The sequence below is a fragment of the Chiroxiphia lanceolata genome, chromosome 1 (genome assembly GCF_009829145.1).
Source record: "Chiroxiphia lanceolata isolate bChiLan1 chromosome 1, bChiLan1.pri, whole genome shotgun sequence".
Lineage (NCBI taxonomy): Eukaryota > Metazoa > Chordata > Aves > Passeriformes > Pipridae > Chiroxiphia > Chiroxiphia lanceolata.
This window is the reverse complement of record NC_045637.1, coordinates 4,845,595-4,866,602: the sequence shown is the minus strand read 5'-3', so window position 1 is coordinate 4,866,602 and position 21,008 is coordinate 4,845,595. Positions and strand designations below refer to the sequence as shown.

Below are 21,008 nucleotides of genomic sequence, written 5' to 3'. Positions count from 1 at the left end.
CCAAAAGCAAACTCAAAAAATCCTCCCTAAAATAGATTTTCTACAACTACTACCACTTTTTAAAAACAACTGAAATTAACTTTTCCTCCATTTTTGCCTGGAAATTGATGCAGCTCAATTGTTTGCTTGGTATGTTGATAAATAACGCTTGCTCTGTGAATTCTTTGTTCATTTAATTGCTTGCATTAAGTGACCTGCTCTGTGCTGTTCAGAGAGGACATCAGCTAAGAACATAATTCTTAAACCCAAGTTTCCAGGTGCAAATACAGCATTGTTTCCAAATTTTGCTGGTAATTTGTGGCTTTTGTGACTGTTCCCAAAAGTAAATTCTTTTGCTTCAGTCAGAATAACACAAACCAAACTGGTTTGTTTACCATGATTATATCTGTGTGGTTTTCTGAGGTATAAAGTTAGTTCTGATAGTTAACTTCTCTGTAACTAATTGCCTCAACAAGTAAGGTGCTTTTGATCAGATTCTGAACCTCCAAAGGTATATTTGAGGTTTTGGGGTTTTTTTTGATAAGGAACAGTGCTGCTGGTTGTTTCATGAGGAGAATCAAACAAACAGGGGGAAAAAACCCCAAACCTCATCATTCTGCAAAGGGCTCCTTCAGACCACATTACTTTGATGTTGTAGAATTTATCATTACTTTATGAAAAAAGTCATTATCATTCTGGAGCAGGATGTTTTCTCTCTCAGGTTTCTAACAGAAATATCACTGTGAGATAAAAGTAATTTCATAGTATGGATTGCGATAGCTGTGAATTATTTGAGAATGTGTATAAGGCTATGAATAAAATAGAGTTTAAGACCTATAACAACATGAAACTTTTATAATGAACCTTGGGAAGAAGAAAAAAATTAGCTGTCAGCATTAGAAGATTAACAATAATTAAGAAGACACTTAAAAAATCTCCTTTCTACAAAATTCAACTTGTTCCAATGCCATTATTATGCACATCCATATTTCACACAAAAATAGCGTATAAAAAACCTAACCAACACCTGCATTACAAATACAGTGAGGACACACTGACCCCCTCAAAAGAGACAAGCAGTGGCAGAATTAACTGCAGTTTTAACACTCCTCTGGTCCAGTGTTTGGTTTATACGTCACACACAAAGCTCCAACGATTACAATTTCACATATAGTGCAGCTCACATATTACATTGGTAAAGGGAACTTATTCTACCTGGATTAGCCCCAAAGCTTCAAGACTAAACAAATTCTTCAAACAAAGCTGTAATAATCAAGCAGCATATTGTTCCAATTTATGGAACAATTTATCTGCTTCTGTAACTTGGAACACTGTCTATTTAGATAAACACCAAATCCTGCTAATTCATCTCAGATGTCTGAAGAGGTCTGAAATGAAAGCAACAATTTCACTGTCCTTATTCCTGGGGTGTCACAAAGTCATCAAAATGCAGAACTAAGCTGGAAATCTACCAGGCAACAACCTGGATATGGGGAAACAAAAGAAAATAAAAATAAGTTGCCTTCCTGTGAGTGTTTGGGAATGTGTGCAGCAGAAGGTGCTGGAATCATTATCAGCTCCAGAGTCTGTGTATAAAGCTCCAGGAATTTCCCACAAACTGATCAGGACACAGACAATATTCCACATTACAGTGGTGACTCCACAGAATTAAATTCTTCAAAATACAGTCTCGAGCCTTCTAAATAATATGCAAAAATAACTCTGAGGAGAAGCAGACAAGTCACTGAGAGGGGAGAGTGCTCAGGAACTGGTGGGGTTGGACTCCCACAGCTGCAGAACACATCAGTAACATCCAAACAGGACAGTAATGAAACATAACGAAGTGGAAACTAAACCACATAAGATCCTTGGCAGCAAACCCCTAATTTTTCTGTCCAGCAGAAGGAAAATACAATTAGTTGACTTCTATCATCTCACCAATATGTTATAAATAAACTTCACAGTGGCCTGAGGGCTCACTAGCCAGTGCAGAGTGCTGCAAGAAAGAAAAAAAAAGAAAAGGCCAGGAAATAATTTTGTGGCAACTATGGTTGCCTTTTACAAGTTAAACAATAAGAAATAAAAATCATTAGTGAAATATCATGGCATGGATCAGTTCTAATCACAGCTTAAGCAGAACTGGGTCATTTCAGGATTCACAGATGATGACAAATCTGGCCAGAATGTTGTGGTTTGAACAAACCCATCAGAGGAGGCTTTGAAGAAATAAATGGAATAAAAAGAGGGGTTCTGTTTGTTTTTTTTTAAATACATGTAATTTGCAGTCTTAGCTACCTTGGGAGGAGCTTCATCTGATCCTCCTGAGTCCCAGGATACTGTGACTTGTCGCCTGGATTCCATTCTCATTCGTTCTTCTTGCTGCAGCTTCTCTTCCTCCAGTATTGTACTAAGAAAAACATATCGTAATTAAGTAAAACTCCAGTTCAGTGATGAACAAACCTCTCCCCAGAGCTCCTACATTTTTCAGACTGATAAACACTACTTAACAAAGTGACTGAGCACTGAAAAACCACCTTTTTTCACATCTAGTAGCTCAGTTTCTGAAAACCAGTATCAGGAAGAAATATTTCTGTAGGATTACCAGTGTGCTTTTGAAAACAGAAGCAGCATCAAATTTTCAGAAAGCTGTGGTTGATCTTGCACAAAATTGTTTTTGCATAACAGTTCTTTTTATGTGCAATTAGACAGAGAAATCCTCAAAGACAATCAATCAAGCACTTACTTGCATGAAAGCTTATTCTTCACAAGAAAATATGCTACTGAACTGCTGCAAAGGTTCAAAACAAACCGAAAATGTTCTTTTCTGAAACTCAAGAGCTTCAGATCACTGGGATTTTTTTTTCCTTTTTGAACGAAGCAATCAAAAACCATTTTAAATACTTCTGCCCTCACGCTTTAGCCCAGCCAGGAACACATTCAGCAAAGCAATTTAGCAAAACAGAAAGATCTGACAGCATTCACTCAGCTTCTAAGCATTCAGGTCAAAAGGCTGCATTTTCACGAAGTACAAGACAGTAGTAAAACCAGTTTGCTACTTACCGCTGTTCTGACTATTACAAAGCCTGTTTGAAGCTGAACGTGCTCCTGCTGCCCCCACATCCAGCCTCCTCCCAGCTCTGCTATGTGGCTTATTAATGTTGGATATTTGCCATTTGAAAAATACTCAGAATGAAGCTTTGAAAGAGGGAGCTGCCAATTCCTTGGAGCTGCGCGCTACGGGGACAGTCTGGAGATGTGAGCGGGGCAGATTATTTCCATATCGCCATCCCCAGTGTAAAGATAATCCTGCGAAGGAGCTATTCCCAGCTCCTTTATCATCAGGAGTTTCCAGAAACAAAGCTAGGTTCTGAGTTTATAATCTCCTGTTCAGTCTGCTAACAACCACCCAGAATTACTCATGCAGGGGATGAGATCAACTCCAGCAATCTATTCTCATCGTGGAACTTTCAGTGCTTATTTCAAGAATAAATTCCTGCTGGAGACGAGAACTCTGCTTTTCCTTACTCAGCCAAAAAAAAAACAAAAACCAAACTATGCCACTTCTAAAAAGCAGAGAAGTGTCTTGTCTCACTGCAGCTAAATCAAGTTTATTGCTGCAATTTCAATCCATCATTGCTGAAGCAACACAAGAATGTGGAACAAAAACAAAATCAGACAAGTTATTTGCAAAAGTCATCCTACTAGAAATACCACAGAAACACAACTACAGCCCAACAGAGGGAAGAAAGAGAGAATCTTTCTATTTTACCTCTCTCTTCCTTCAGAATGAGGAAAATGCAAGATTTCATACTCAAACCCCTGAAGAACTAGCAAAAACCCCACTGCTTTAAAGCCAAGTCACACTTCAGATATCCAGCATAAGTTTTTATATTGCATAAGAAACCAGCCAACACACATCCACAACCATGAACCATGATTACCATCTTTCAAGGAATACATCCAAATTAAAAAGACCCAAAACAAAACAACACCAAAAAATCTGCCTAGATTAATGAATAAAGCACGAATAAACTATAGATTTTTAACCAAGCTATTGATACAGCAGTTGCTCTAATCTGAGCAGAAGAACAGACCAGAGTTGGCTACCAGCAGCTGACTAAATCTAGAGATGGTTTATTGACAATTTGGGGCCATGGGTGGAATTTGTCACAGCACAGTCCTATTCTTCCACAGAAAGGACTAAAACCCAATACCCCTCTCTGCCTTGCTATCAAAGCCATTTTATCTGTGATGCCACAGCATTCAACACCACCAAGTTAAATCCTTATCACTGGAAATTGCAAACTTCTATTGAAGTGACTTGGTTTTCATAACAGGGGCTCAGCTTTTTGCCTTACAACCCCAACTCATCCCACCCTGCTCTCCCGTCGCCTGTACCAACGGGAGGTTCTTTCCCAGCAGCCCAGAGGTCTCAGGCTGAATCTGTACTTGGATGCCCTTGATTCTGCTGACAAGAATATAAAGTAGAAATGCCTCAGAGAAGCATTACTTGAAAAAACCACAAAGAATATAAATGACTCACAGAAAGGTCTTTGTTTTCACAAAGGGGAGACCGATCCGTGCATGGAGTCAGAGTGTGCCAAGAGATATTTTTGACGTTTCCTCAGTGCAGCTGCTCAAGTTCTCTGAACAGTTTATTAGAATATGCAGAAGGTCAGGAAAAGTCAGATCTAGGCATATTTTCCCAAACTGCACATATTTTTAGCAGCAACGAGGAGCAAGCAGAGAATTCCATCCCTATGATTTCCCTAGCAAATCCTGAGGTAGAACAGACAAACTCAGCTCAGCTTCTGGGCAAGGTGAGGGCTGATGAAAAATCCCAATTATTACAAGTCCACGGAATTGATAAACTTATTTAATTTACAAAGGACTTTTTACAGAAATTGGCCTGTGACTGAAAAGGAAACACTTACTGGGAGCCTCAGTGTAGGAATATTTTAAATACTGAACTGTATCCTCACATTCCAAAAGGCCCAGCAGCACCAGTGTGATGTGGGAATCTATAGTAAAGCAGTTTCTTCCTTTCTCTCTGTGATCTCCAGCCACCAGAAATGCCACACTGGAGGCAGATGAACATATTTTTACATCCTGTTCTAATATGAAAGCACTTGTATATTAATTACACATTATTCCTAATGGTCACCATCAAGGAGCAATAATGAGGCATTTTGCAGCCTCCATCATGTATTTCAAGTATATGCTATAGTATTTTTTTGTCAGGATGCCACAAAAGAAGAGGATTCAAACCGCCCTCACTCTTCCCGTTCTTTTTTTCCTTTTATTTATAAGCAACGTTTCAAGATCTACATCAAATGCAGTGACAAAAAGGCTCAAGTCCAGTTCTCAGCAGCTAATTATCTCATTGTTGACATAAAACCAGACCTTAAAAGCATAGAATCAGTCTTTTTTTTCCCAGCTGTATTCAATGTGAACTGCAGCCCAAGGATGTCAGTGGGGTCATGCACTCTGTTTAAAACCTGTGACCAACAACCTCAGCAACGACACAACTGCTGTTTATTTTGCTATTTGTAGCAGAAAGGATTAGTGAGAGGTACTTTAAACAAAATTCATTCCATGATTCAGTGCAAATGTCATAAAATTACATTAATTTGAAAGCTAAAATTAAGATCCTTTTATATTATTTACCATGTAGTGCAAGACAAAAAATCTGTTATACACAAAACCAGCAAGGTGACACAATTTCCAATTAAAAATTTCCTGCATTCTAACTTTGACCAAGTCAGTGAGAGTCACAGGAGAGAAGGATTGCACCTTACTGTCCTGACCTAATCTGACTTTTAACCCCTCCCCACCACTTGAAAAAGGGACTTGGAATCCAAGGAGGAATTAAATTTGGAAATCCATAACCCACCCATTTGTTTCTGTGTTTCCTGGGAAGACTGACTCAACCCTGTCCACTTAAGACAGATCAAATGCTATAAAAATTACTACCCTAATACCACTACATAAATTCATATGTAATAACAAATAACAGTATATAAATTGTACAGAAATCAGCACCTTTGCATTGCACAATCAGCTGCAAATACAGTTTGTGCAAAGCAGCTGTTACTATGAAACGGGGAAAGCACCAAATAACAGAGACCACATGAAATGCTTATGGTCCCATCAGTGCTATTTCAGATGCAGGAGTTTTTTCCCAAAGCCAGGGACTCTTTCTCATTAAACCAGAGAGGAATGCTGCAGTGCTGTAGCACTGGCTCCAAGCAAACATCCAGTCTGCTCTCAGCTTGAAGAGACTACCCTGGATAGGATCCAGAATGTGCAGCAGCAACACCACAGGGAAAGGCCACCAGGGAAATGGCTTGTTTTTGCAAGTTCATGGGAATCTGAGTTTTGAAACCCAACCTCTCCTAGCTGCCTGAGATTGCCTCATCATCAGGGAATTGGCAACCTTTCCAGCAAGAGGCTAAGTCTGTCTGTGAGCGGCGCAAAGCAGCCCCAAGGACAACTGTGCTGCCTAACTTTGGGAAATAAAGGTCACCAGTTTGGAGTGGCAGAAAGCTCTGCTTTGGTGGGAACAGAGTAAAAAATGGATTTTAGGGTTGCAATGGCCCCAGGAGAGAGGCTGTCCTCTAAGCAATGCTTCAAATCTCTCACTATGAGTAGAGAAGCAAAAACCCCTCCACACTCAGTATATTTTCCATCTGACTGAGAGAATGGTTTAGGTTGGAAGAGGCTGCTGGAGGTGTGGAATCCAATCTCCTGGTGAAGTTGGGCTTCATGCACAGCAAGGGCCAGCTCCTCATAGCCTTTTGCAGTCAAAGTTTGACAGTCTGCCAGCATGGAAATTCCAGAGTCTTTCTGCATGACCTGTTTCAGAGCTCACCGATGGGACACATTTTGGTGTGTAACCAAAGGAGACCCTGACTTGCCACATGTCCTGAGTGCTGGTTCTGAGGAGAGCCAAGCTCCTGAGCACACTCTGGATTTACTCATCCTCTTACTTTCCTGGTGGATAGTCTCCCTGCTTGGGTTTACACACCACTGCCATCTTCCCAGTCACATTTTTCAGGGCTTCATTCTCACCTGTGCCAACCAGCTTTAAGTTATCACTACAACCTGACTGCAAATTGACAAGAATCCTATTCTTCCAGAACCAAAAAAAAAAGAGAAAAATCAAGTGAACTGCCAATTTCCACCTATTCCCCACACATCGTTTCCTTGCAATCCCTACCCAGCCCTGCCACTCCTTCCTTTGTGGTTAACTCCACGCAGTCAAGAGGATAATGCTAAGTTATCTATGATAAGGGAGAAGTCTTCTTCTAGCTCTGTGAATTATAATTCTACATAGGAGCTCCCAGTCTAACAGATGATGAAACTGTATGAAATTTTTAAGAAATAGGAAGAAAACTTAAAGGTATTTAAGTTATTCATATAGCAACTCTGAAACAGCATCATAATTATATTCAAATTGTCCCTTATTTTAACCAACAGAGAATTATCTTGAACTATGAACATCCAGTGACAGCAAAGTATGGTATTATGAAAATAAAACATGCCACAAAGCACAACTTTGAAACAAGACATAAAATAAAACTGAAGAATTTGTCACTGAATTAAATAAATCCAGCAGTGGACTGTCAATGTACAATACCTGTGCATTGTCTGAACCCTGTATTGACTTACGCAAAATACATACTCAGCCCTCATAAAATCCGGAAGTCACAACATTTGTGACCCAATTTGGTCACAAATATTAAATCTGTCTGTACGTTATCTCAGCGAGGTTTCAAAGTTTAAATACCACTCCTGCCTTGGGGCTGGTGAAATGGAGATATGGACACTGAAATATATTTATTATTGCAGATTAAACTCAGGTGTGAATTTAGACTGGTCATCAAGCTGTGTGCTCACATTCATTCCAAGACAAACAAAAGGTAGTCTATATCCTGGTTTACAAAGGGCAAAAGAATTTCTAGTCAGTGATGCTGCATTTATTGCAGGCTTTGTAACTGCCCTGTGACAGCTGTGTCTGTGCAACCACTGTGCTACATGCTATGAAAATAACTTCCAACAGCACTCACCTGATGCTTCAGTTATTTAAGAAAAGATACATTTTTACCCCAAATGTCCACAATATGTTTGTCTGGATAATTACTCTAAATTCTTTCTACCCGTCTCCCCAAGGATGGTAGCTAAAGTTATAAACAAATTGCTAGTAAAACGTGAAGTTTTTCTTGGGAGAGAAAGAAGGTGATTCGTACTTCCAGTTATCTGAATTTATTGCCGAATCTAATCTTCTCCAGCAGGTAAGGTCCAGTTTTCCAAAAGACTAACAACAACCTGGCCTTCTGAAGATAAAACTTAACACACCATGTCTCGTGTTTTCCACAGAGAGAAAATACCATAACAGAAGATAAAGCAAAAAATAAATATTTCTGAACAAGGAAAACGACCTTTCAGAAGTAAAACCCTACCTGAGTTGTGCTTTAAGTTCAGTAAACCTGGGTCTCCTGCTGGGGTCGTAGGCCCAGCACTTGGTCATAAGGCTGTAGAGGGTGGGAGGGCAGTTTGGAGGCATTGGGAGCCGCTCACCGTTCTCGATCCGCCCAATCACATCATTGTTCTTCACTCCCTGGAAGGGCTTTACCCCGTGCATGAGGATCTCCCACATACACACACCTGAGAAACACACACAAAGCAACGTTTTCCTCACTGCCAGCAAACGACAAGACCTGTTAAAGAAAGAAACAACCCCCAATTTTGTACTAACACTGCGATTTATTCCAAAGCGTGCAGTCAGGGAATAGGTCTGGACTTACCAGCCGGCAGCAGAGGAGGGATGTGCAGCAGAATCGCTCACACAGCACCAACCTCACCTACTGATGAGGCAGCACGACCCACAGCCTGGCCTCCCACTGCACTGCCTTTTACCTTTACCTGCTCTAAGTCACAGGGGTTGCTCATATTCAAATCTATCATACGAGGTGGAATGAGCTGTGTTTGCTTTTCCCTTTGGCTCGTTCCAACTGGCCTGTTTCAACACGTAGGGTGTATTTTCACTTTGAGGGTGTTTTTAACGCTGGCATCAATCCAGACTTTTTTGTGCTGAAACTATGTAATAAACCACTTTCTACTGAAACAGCGTTAAAAGCACAAAGGGAAACGTGGTCTGTTGCTTTAGGATTGGCCAAGATTTTACATTGGAATTCATTTCTCTAACTCTGACTGTATTAGAGTTTTCTTCAAACTATTATACACCCCTCAATTAACAACATTCAAATTTTAATTTGTAAAAAGGGTGAACTCTTACTTGACTTTCCTTGCTCTGATTCCAAGTCTCATCACCTTTGTTCCCTAAAACAGCCTGTGTTCCATCTGCCCAGACCAGCTGTATGAACCAGTTTGAGCACAGGTGATCAGATTAATAAAATCCTCACATATTTAGGAAAAATGATCAAAGTTTCAGGATATGCCTATTTAGCCTCATTTTTACTCAGCTTCTGATCATACTATAAACTGAAAGGAGCTATGAAAGACAAATTAAGTGGGAATCTGGCATTAAAGATCTAGAAACAGGGTATTACAATGAGTTATGCATTAAGCAAAGTGTATCACCATAAAACTCAAAATGCAAAATAGAAACAGCAATGACAATGGTATAACACACAAAAAAAAAAGAAAAACAAAAGCAAAGCTCCAAAATACAACCAATGGAAAAAAATCATCTCCTTTTTATCTGTGAAATAATCTCCCTGTACCTTCATTTCTGTCAGCTTCTTACTAGAGTTAAAAAGGCACATGAAACTTCAGGCTTACTGAGTAGAAAAAGGAAAAAAAATAAATACAAAGATGGAAAATATGCCGGAAGAAACTGGATTTTCATAAAGTACAGTAAACATTGTGCCAAATGTCTGGAAATTATTCATTTATAGTAGTTAAAATGGAACACTGAACTTCTCCAACAAGACATTAAAGAATCCGCACCGTGTGGTGTTCACTTACCAAACATCCACACATCACTAGCTGAGGTAAACCGTCGGAAGTTGATTGACTCTGGAGCCATCCATTTGATAGGTAATTTTCCTTTGGAAGCTACAGGGGAGGCAAGAGAAGGCAGGCTGTTATCTCTACTACTGAGCTCAAACACAGATTTTGTTCTCAGTGAAACCATTCACATGCAAACCCCATCTCCAGTGAAGCACTTCAACTATTGAGAAATAAAGTTGTTTGGCTTTACCTAAAACAGAAAAAAGAACCAACAAACCCCAAAACAATAATAATCCCCCAAACCTCCCAATAAAGGCCTCAACAACAAACCCCAAAAGTACACCAAGAAATGATCATTTCAAAATTATTTCCCCTCTCAGTAATTAAAAAATGAAATGTAGCTCAGTGAAATGAGACAAATGAAACAAGAAAATATAATGAAGTGTAAGGGGACAGTTAAAGCATATTTTTAAATATATAACTGCAACCAGGAATGTAATGAAGATGAGATTTATGAATACATGCTTTAACAATATAAGCCAGCTTTGAAATGCTACTCTTTAGTAATCAACATGCAATCTCTATTCTCCTGCTGCACTTCCCTTCTATCAGGCACTGCAGGACATCTCTCAGCTGCTGGAGGCACTGAAGATCAGTATTCCACCCAAAATGGGGAAAAATGTAGGCTTCAAAGACACTTCTGTAATGAATCTCCCTAGTTCAGTGGCATCTGAAGTCTGCAGCATAACTGACAGCACAGACTCAACATTTACGTGTACCTACATGTGAACTTGATACTTCTTCCAACTGAAATCAGACCTTGTGATCCTTCTTCTTAAGCACATATGTAGGAATTTACTACCATTATTAAACTGCTGAGTAACTTGTCTTTTCATACAAATACAACAGCCAGACCAAGGAAATCTGGTTAATTCCTCAATATTGAGAGAGGCAACTGTGTTCTAACTGTCCTGCAAGAAGGACCCAGAGAGTCCACTTACCTTTGTAGTAAGTACTGTCTTCCATGTATCGGGATAAACCAAAGTCACCCAATTTCACACAGTCAGTGGTAGACACCAGCACATTTCTAGCAGCAATATCCCTGCCAAAGAGAGGGAACAGTATTTCTAGTAATTTAAAAGCAAAGTGGTGAAGTACCACCTGAAGAAAATTTGCCTCCTGCCCTGCAAAGGTAAGGAAGGGGTTTAAGATCTCAGTCCTGTATGAGGTTTCCTAATAAGGAGCTCAGATTTTGGTGATACCACAGGGATTATGGAAAGACTTTGGAATTTTTGTCTTGCAGTTTCCCAGGTGAGACAACTTCCCTTATGTGTGTCTCTGGACTCTGGATGTCAGCAGAGGTGACTAAGTACTGACAGATTTAGCTTTGAGCAGTGATGTCAGTACAGCAAACTGAGCAGTGCTGCTTTCTCCCACTTCACTGCAGCGTCAGTTGTGTTTTGTGAGTTTATTGCTACAGTTAAAATAAACAGCTACTTGGCTGAAATCATATAATCACTTTGGTTGGGAAAGATCATCAAGTTCAACCATTAAACCAACTCTGCCAATGCCACCACTTAACCATGTCCCCAAGTGCCACATCTACACATTTTTAAATACCTCCAGGGATGGGGAATCAACCACTGCCCTGGGCAGCCTCTTCCAGGATTTGGCAGCCCTTTTAATTAAGAAATTTTTCCTAATATCCGATCTAAACATCCTCTGGTGTAGCCTGGGGCTGCTTCCTCTTGTCCTGTCACTTGTTACATGGAAGAAGAGACCGACCCCCACCTGGCTATGACCTTCTTTCAGGGAGCTAAAGAGGGATATGGTCTCCCTGAGCCTCCTTTTCTCCAGGTTAAACATCCCCCAGATCCCTCAGCTGCTCCTCATAGCACTTGTGCTCCAGACCCTTCTCCAACTCCATTGCCTTTCTCTGGACATGCTCCAGCCCCTCAATGTCCTTCTGGTCGTGAGGGACCCAAAACTGAATCCAGGATTTGAGGTGTGGCCTCACCAGTGCCCAGCCCAGAGGGACAATCCCTGCCCTGGTCCTGCTGCCCCACTATTGCTGGTACAGCCCAGGTGCCATTGCCCTTCTTGCCCACCTGGGCACCCCTGGGCTCATGTTCAGCTGCTGTCGACCAGCACCCCCAGGTCCTTTTGTGGTTGGGTTGTTGTGACCCAAGTGCAGGACTTGGCACTTGGTCTTGCTGAACCTCACATTGTTGGCTGTGGCCCTCTGACCCAGCCTGTCCAGATCCCCCTGCAGAGCCTTCCTGCCTTCCAGCAGATCAACACTCCTGCCCAGCTGGGTGTTGTTTGACTGAGGGTGCCCTTGATCCCCTTCTCCAGATCACTGATAAAGACATTTAACAGGACTGGCCCCAACACTGAGCCCTGGGGAACACCACTGGTGACTGGACCCCAACTGGACGTGACATCATTCCCTACCACTCTCTGAGCCCGGCCATGCAGCCAGTTCCTAACCCAGCAAAGAATTCACTTGTCCAAGCCATGAGCAGCCAGTTAAAATCCAAGTATCCATAACAATCCCATGGTTCTGCTATTTACAATGTTTTTAACATAAATATCTATGCATACAGATATATAGTTATTACTTTATACGTGTTTGCATACACATTATCACAACACATAGAGAGTTTGACTGTAAGTATTTAAACACAAATAAATAGCTGAAGTTCAAAATTAATAGTACTTAATAAACTGGAGTGCTGTGAACTCTTAATTGCATGCAGTAAGAGGCTAAAGTCAGTCTCTTCTCCCTAGAAAGTTCATGTTCACATTCAAGGGAATAAAATTCAAAACACACCGCAAAGGAAATTTAGGTTCATTTTCTGGTTAAGCAAGTACTTGTATTTTATAAATATTTTGTTTTCCCTCGTCTTTACTTAAGAAGCCATCTGCCCTTGTTTTGCTTTTCTATATTTGAAAGATTACAGTTGACTCACAGCTTTAAAAAAATACTGTAACCACAAAGCAACAACCAAGTTGAAAACTACTCCAATTAAAATCCGGCACTAGCTCCGAGTCAATCCAGGAGTGGGCCAGCAGGTGTCACCCTTGAAAAGGGTGTAATTCTGGTGGAAGCCTCTGCAAAAATGACATTGCCTAAAATATGAAGTAGTTGCATATGAAAATAGACACGTACACACATCTATGTATGAAATCTTACCTATGTACAAATCTTTTGCTCTCTAAGTAGGCAAGTGCTGTGCTCAGCTGGTAAGCGTAGAGGATCAGAGAGGCCAGGTCCAAGCTGTATTTTCTTACTTGCAAAAACGATCTCAGCTTTTTGCACAAGGAAGGAAGAAACAGAAAGAAATTAGGACCAAAACCAACAAGTTTAACGAGACATATCTCAAACTGTAACATTTACACGAGTATCGACGGGCATGACTTCCTTCCCTGAAGACTGGACGAGAAAAGGAAATCACTTCCCATGAATAAAATTAACTCTGGGTTAAATTCAATTATTTTTTTCCTACATGAAAATGGTTAGCCAAACAAAGAAAACCCAGTAATTTTGTGCCTTGCTTTCAGGCTCCTTTTGCATAACATCTGCTGCTGCTGTTCCACAGTGAAGCCCTCCTGGACTTTTACTGACTCTACTCTTGAGTACAGCACATGTTTACAGCCTAAATAATTTAACAACTTAACAGTACCTGGCCAAGCAAACACTGAGTAGATGAGTATTGTTTTGGAAGCATTATTTTGACCTACCTGTGCTAAAACAACTGAATTTAGCAGAGAGTACCAATATCAATGCAGAATATTTATAAGCTATATTCCCAGTATAAGGCAGTTAGCACCTACTGGAAGGCAGCACTTGAATCTCCCTAAAAATTAAAACAGGGCTTTGAAAAGTCATTTGGGCACTGGAAAGGAAAACTGTAATTTTCTGACAGAAAATGACTCCTCCACTACAGGTTTTTTCTCCCTCCTCTCCTTTTTCTTCTGGACAATGTACTGCAGTTTGATAATTACGATGACAATACACAATGCAGAATCAATGTCACTGCAGCTCGCATTTTCAGAAACATGCAGCTCAAAGAAAACTAATCGATTATAAAGAATGAGATTCTAGTTTTGCTTGAACCATTCATCCAAAAAACCAAAATAATGAGGGAAGTCATCTTATCTAGGGCCTCCACTGCAGAGACTCTACAGAAAAAACCCCCAACATATTTCAAGGGAAAATGCAGCGTTACTCAGGAAGAATAAAAGATGTACCACAATTTCACTTCTAAAAGGTATGTTTGCAAATGCTGTTTAAATGATATCACATTATCATCATCTTGACAGAGGTCATGCTCTCACTCTGGAACTGCAATTGAATTCTCTGAAAACTCTGACTAAATGGCTTTGGAATGAGGTGATGCAGTTCCCTCAGTGGAGGAGGAGGTCAAACGGTGCCACTCCTGTTTCTCAGCCCATAATTCTACAAAGGAGCATGATATCATGTTTGATATCATGTGTTAGCACTGGGAAGTGTTCTTTTGGTCTTTCGTAAAATGATCTGTGAGCTAACGGAGAGGAGACCAAAGCTGCATGAGGGTTTTTCATACCTCTCCAAGCGTGCAGAGCTCCATGATTATCCAAACTGGGTTTTCTGTAATGACTCCAATGAGCTTCACGATGTGAGGGTGATCGAACTGACGCATTGTTACTGAAAGGAAATGAAAACAATTCGGTGGTTAAGAAGCATTTAGCCTGTGACCACAAAATATAATCAGAGGTCTTGAAACAGCCTGAAACAACTGTTGCAAGCAGTTATGTCTGGTCACTTCGTGTGTTGTGGGCAGTGGGAAACGCTGTTTGCTTTACTTGTACTGTTCTCCACTCACAGAAATGCAAACTGCTGTGGAAGGTGCCAGTCAAGTCAGGGGCTGGCTCTCAGCCCTGGCTGAGCATGACCTAAGTTAATGCCCTGTCAAACCACTGCACGGCCACTTAACCTGTGCCCTTCTACTGGAAGAGGAGGCAAGAGAAAACAGTCTGTATAATTCAATTACTGGAAATAAATGTCTGTCAGTTTATGACATAAACAAAAATCTTATTTAATCATTACATTCATATCTCATTTTATTTCCCATGGAGTTAATTAACTTTTCAGTCTCAGCAGTGCAGTCACACATGAATCACAGAATCACAGAATGGTTTGGGCTGGAAGGGACCATCAAGATCAACCAGTTCCAACTCCCCAACACCTTCCAGGTTGCTCCAAGCCCCACCTGGCCTGGTCTTGAACACCTCCAGGGATGGAGTCCTCCACATCCCTCATCCTGGAACTGCTCACCTCAGAGGCTTGCTAATGTTCTGGGGAGACGTGTCTGGCAGTTTAAATCAAACATTAGTCCTCTGATTAAGTTCTTCTCTCCCAACACACGCATGGCAAAAACATCCTTAAATATATCCTTAGCACGTGTCTTTAAATACATCCTTAAATATATCCTTAATGTATTCTTGACAAAACATCCTTAATTTGATCCTCAAGTAGTATCTCTTTCTACATTTACAGTCTGTAATGTCAGCAGAGATACATGGTAATTACTAAAGTGCAAAGTCTGCCTCAGTTTGCCTGAAGTTAGGCAAGAATAGAACCTGCTCTCTTTTGGCTTTAAACTCATCTCAAGCTAAAACCAGGAAGCATTTCTGGGTTTTTTCACTCTGAATAACTCTGAATTCTACTTCTGCATGTGGGTACACAGCAGCTGTGTAACCAAAACGTCTCCGACCCCAACAAAAATCCTTGGACAATTCTGTTCCTAAGACCAAAATTTATAATAGTTTAATAACATACTTTCCTGCAAAGAAAACTTTAGGGGCAAACTTAAGATAACATATTCTTTAAAGTATTGATGTTATGAATAATACAGGAAAAAAAACCCAAGGAAACAAACATCCCCATCATTGACATAGCTTAAAACATTAATAAAAAGGAATAAATAACATGGTGAAATGTCATACAGGCAATAACAACTGCTAAACCTTTGCAGTGTTGAAACTCCACGAAAATATCTTAATACTCCTAATACTAAAATATTAGGAAATACATTTATTAAGTCAGTGAAGTAACCAACTGTTCTGAGAGAGTTTGCAATCTGAACACAAGTCAAAGGTAAGGGATGGGAATTAGAATGAAAAAGAGAAAGAAGAAATGGCAAAACTATTAAATCAAAATCGAAAAGCACTATTTATCTGTCAACTACGGTGGCATTTCCTAATCTGTCAAACTCAAAGGCATAATAGGGAGCACTCAATGAGCAATTATTTTCTACATTGTTAGGAGACAGCAGCCTACCTGTGGGTGCTGAGTTATTACTGTAAGCAGTGGTTTTTACTGTTCCAACAAATAGAAATGTAGTGGAAAAAATTATAATAATTTAAGAAAAATCTGACATTCAAAAGTAAGAAGCCATTAACTGTGAACATAGATCTTCTGAACAATTAGGAAAAAATCCTTGAATAAAGGAATGCTGAACAAAATACACTGTAATATCTGTCCATAACCAATTAATTTATTGATATAATACAATACCTTTACAACATTTATAGATACACAATAGCAGAGGATAATAGGCAAAAATTAAGGCCTAAGTCCCATATCTTAATTTGCTTACAAAACCAAACAATAGAGGAATTTCTAACTTGAATATTCTTATAAAAGTTTCCTGTTCCTATTCATCTCAACAAAAAGCCTTCCTCCACAAATGAAATGTGCCATTTGTGGGCAATTATTTAGAAAAATGGTTTATTATTCCATAAATTTTAACTCTGAATTTTCAAAGCAGATCTCTCTTAGACATAACATTTCTAGCAAAAACAACTACCTGACCTTCTAAAGTAATACACTGAAAAAACTGCTGGGTTTTTTTTAAATTCATTAAGAAGGAAATAGAGGATCAGATCTATAACATGCCAAAACTGGCTCTAAAGCCTTAGAGGAGTCAGAAATCACCATTTAATTTGGAAAATCAAGGAACCCACAGACAATCATATACATGGGCAATGCAAGGAAGTAAAGCACTCTCCTGGTACATATTGCTGGAGAGGAAAAAGTCAGGACATATATTAAATAAAAGATTTACATTAGTGTCAGAAGTTTCTGGCACACATGGTCATAGTCTTTGCAGGGAGCAATTAGAGAAGTGATCCCCAAAGAAGTTATTTAATACTCACAGGCTTCTTGTAAGAATTTTTCTCTAACGCTGTCAGAGGTGCAGTTTTTACACGTTTTGATTGCAACGGCCATGGCTGGATTTTCCTGAAAGACAAGATTGAGAAATAATTCAAAGGCAGCCCATCAAAAGCTGTCCTTTAAAATTCCAGCAAGAACTGATTTGGAGAAAATTACTATTAAATAAAATACCTTTAGCTAAGAAATCACATCTTGAAAGCTTCAGCGTCATTACAGTCAAGACACCTTGTGTGCAACATTTACATCTAATGTGTCTTGGAAATATTTAATCTGGTTTAAACCATGTTAATATTGTGCAAAAATTACGACAAAAGGTGGTAATTTTAAATGAAATTTTTTATGCTATTGAGGATGGTAAACTCTTGACAATATTTAGCAAAAATAACAGGAAACGAGGAGATATATCCTAAAAATATCATTTGGCTTATGCAAGCAAGCAACCTGGAAAGCCAAGTAAAGGAATTTCTGTGGTTCTTGCAGAGGAAAGACTTGCTGCAATTGTGAACCCAAACTACAAAGGAAAGTAAAACAAAGATTTTTATATATTATCTTCACAATCAGTCAGACCAAGGCTTTAAAACCAAGTTAAACAGAACGATGTGTATTCAAAACCAAACAGATTTTTTCATCTAATTGCTCATCTTCTGAATACTGAAAAATGAGAAGTTCTTAGTGGATTGAAAAAGGCTGAAATGTTTTAAAACTAAGCATCTACATTACATTACACTGTCCATTTTTTAATGGGCAGTTTACAAATGAACCTTTCCTTGAAAGACTATAGGGTTGATGTATGTCCTTAAAACCCAGTTTTTAAGGCCACTGAGAGGTGATTCACAGTTATGTTTTATGTCTGCTCATGACTGCTCTATTTTAAATCTATTAGTAAAGACAAACAGTACCAGAATTAGAGTGGTATTTATAATTTGCAGGCTTAAATGCGTATTTTCTAAGTTGCTCAAAACATAGATCTTCAAGTTGACTTAGCAGGAAAATATTGATTAAATTGTCTTCTCATACATAAAATGCCCATAAACTGACTGAAAAACTGGTGGTAAATCATGATTTTATTCCCTTATAAAATCAGGATTGAACAATCAGCCCTGGATGAGACATGTCTGAACACCTGACAGACCCATCCCTCTCCTGGTTACACATCAAGTTTTTGAAACATCTCATAACCAACAGAAGCATCAAAAGGAAGAGTTTCAGTATCTGCAACCATCAGAGACCCCAGACATTTTGCATAACGAACACAGGAAAAGGCCTGATATCAGGGTTTTGCTGATATTTTGGTTTTGGATAAGGAGACAAACCTGTGAGGATGTATCAGACCAGCCACAGTTTGTTTCCTGAGCAGCAAACCCTATTTTAAATGACACTTTGGCATTAACTCCACAGTTAATGAGCCTTTAAAGTCAGTCTTACTGGCATGGTTTACACAATCCTGTATGTATACACCCATTTTCCATCCAGTATCCTACAAATACAGGCTGGCTGGGATACTTCAGGAACACCCAGGAGAAAGCAGCATTCCAGAAGAGGTGGATGCTGCACAGTCACCAGAATAAGAACTTTACAAGTGCAGTGAAAGGGATAAAAGGAATTTCTGAGATTCAAATCTGAGCTAGCAGAACAAGAGGCAAGAAATCTCCTCTGTATTTCTGCACACAAGCCAAACAGATATATGGAAACACTATCATGTTATTGGAACTAATCTTTTGACTACTGTAAGATTTCTTCCCAGAGTGTAAATTACACTCTGTGACTAGAACATTAAAATTGAATGACATCAACTTTCTGTTTCCCCTTCACATATTTCAATGTCTTAAATGTAGCAAAATTTTACTAATAAAAGTAATCAGCAGGTTGCTGTTTAAAAATATCATAGTAGTCACAGGATGCCTGAGTAAAATCTGCTTTCTAATTCAGAAAAAAAATGGAGATAAGCCAGCATTTAAAAAAAAAAAAAAAACAAACAGAGAAGGGTCTTTAACTGGTTTTACAGAGCTCTAAATTTATCCACCATGCCCCAAGTGCATGAAACATCACTCCTCAGGACTCCTGTTAACTTGGACAGAATTAAATGAAAAATAAGAATCTCCCTCGATGCCAAGTGTATCAGATTTGCTTTCTAAATGAAGGTACCAGAACAGACTTCAAACTTTTCTGAAATAGATAAAATTTATCCTTGTTTACTTAAACATTAACCCACCAAGCCCTGGACCCTAACCAACCAGCTGTTCTTAGGAAATAGTGTTCCTGAAGTCAGAATTAGATTATTGTCCACATGAATTCTTGTATCATCTATCAAAAATACCAATTTTTTTTCTGATATGAAATAAATCTTCATTTTACACTTGCAGAGTTACTTTATTATAAGCTTGAAATTGGTTGAAATTAACTCATTTTTGCAGCCTTCTCTTGCCTTTTTTCCACAAAACTTCATTTTGATCTATTTAATTAGCAGTCTTAGCCTTTGTGGCTGCAACCTAGAAAAATACATAAACACCAGCCTAAATTACACAAGTGCTGCCAACCTCCCTGGTTTCACTGACGTGACTCTTGTGTGTTGGTGTTTTGATGGATCAGCATCCAAGCATTTTATATCTTTCAGGAAAAAGTAGTAACTTTATTAAGCTTCTCTGTGAGAGATCCATTGAGATGGTCAGTGGAGCAAATTTTTATTGGTTCTGGAAGAGTCAAACCAAGGTCTCTAAGGAATACACTTGTTTTTTTTTTAAATAGAAAAGCTTTATTATTTGTTTGTTTTTATTTTAGAAGGAGGCTTACCGGGCTCATGTAAACTCCTTGGTGCACATCTCCAAACTGTCCTTCCCCAATGCAGCGCCCCAGCTCAATTCTCTCCCTTTGAATTTCATAATCTCTGGCTACAAGAATATAATGCACTTAAAATATTAAGTTTTCCTGATGAAGGGCAAGAGAAATAATCCACAAGACACAAAACTCAAAAGTAAGTCACTCAATGTCTCACATATGAATAGCTAAGATTAACATTTGCAGCACACCAACCAACCTATGCAGATGCTGCACACACACACAGTGGAGACCTCTTAAACCTCTGAAACAAATGTTTGAACCAAGGCAATGGGAAAGGAACTGTGAAATCTAAACTGCTAAATTGATTCAAGTGCAATAGACATAATTGAATCCTTCTTAATTACAGCTGGCGAAGACTAAGCACACAGCTTAGGGCCACGCCAATGTTAAATACAGCCTGATTTTTAAATACATCCCTCTGGATGGTTAAGAGAACTCCACTATGTGGTATTTTAGGTTTTGGAACCATCAAAAGAGCCCAGAGAATTTTTAAAGAGGTAACTGCAAGAAAAAAAATACAGAAACGAGAGCATGGCAAAAAAGGATAAAATGGAAGAGCAAAATTTGGAGTGCACTACACCTCTGTCAGTGTGTAACTGAAGCAAAATTGAGATGTCTCGTGGACTTATGCAATTTTGTTCATGTTATGGTTTAATAGGCTGAGAATAGTGCTGATAAAAACGGCTCAGTACTTCAGCAAAACATTTAATCAATTGCAATTGAATGACTTCATTTGCAATTTAATTTCTCGCAGACATGGAAAAATATTTCAGGAATAGCAGAAAAGCACATACACTATATGTTTTCACCTTTACTTGTGTTATTCAGAGAAAAAATATAACCAACCAGCTTAGAACTTCATAACCTTGATTTGAACATCATTCACACTACAGAAATTATGTCATCTAGAGCTGGATAAAAAGGTGTTAAATGCCTTTTCCATCTCTTTTTTTTAAGTACTGCATTTTCCTCTTTAAAATCCCAAAGCTAACTG

At 39.1% G+C, this 21,008-nt stretch overlaps 1 protein-coding gene across 19 annotated transcripts in view; it reads right to left on the bottom strand.

The window, feature by feature from the left end:
- The window catches only part of PTK2 (protein tyrosine kinase 2), a 190,477-nt gene that overhangs the window by 18,540 nt on the left and 150,929 nt on the right, over nt 1-21,008 (bottom strand). For 18 of the 19 annotated variants that reach the window (XM_032676611.1, XM_032676467.1, XM_032676486.1 and 15 more), the window contains 8 exons: nt 19,967-20,064; nt 17,158-17,242; nt 14,544-14,644; nt 13,151-13,266; nt 10,956-11,056; nt 9,970-10,059; nt 8,442-8,646; nt 2,275-2,386 (listed from right to left, as the gene is read on the bottom strand). In XM_032676611.1, the coding sequence (XP_032532502.1) occupies nt 2,275-2,386; nt 8,442-8,646; nt 9,970-10,059; nt 10,956-11,056; nt 13,151-13,266; nt 14,544-14,644; nt 17,158-17,242; nt 19,967-20,064 (908 nt within the window). Of the gene's footprint in view, nt 1-2,274; nt 2,387-3,039; nt 4,988-8,441; nt 8,647-9,969; nt 10,060-10,955; nt 11,057-13,150; nt 13,267-14,543; nt 14,645-17,157; nt 17,243-19,966; nt 20,065-21,008 lie in introns of those variants that run through there. The other variant, XM_032676619.1, reaches the window with a different exon arrangement.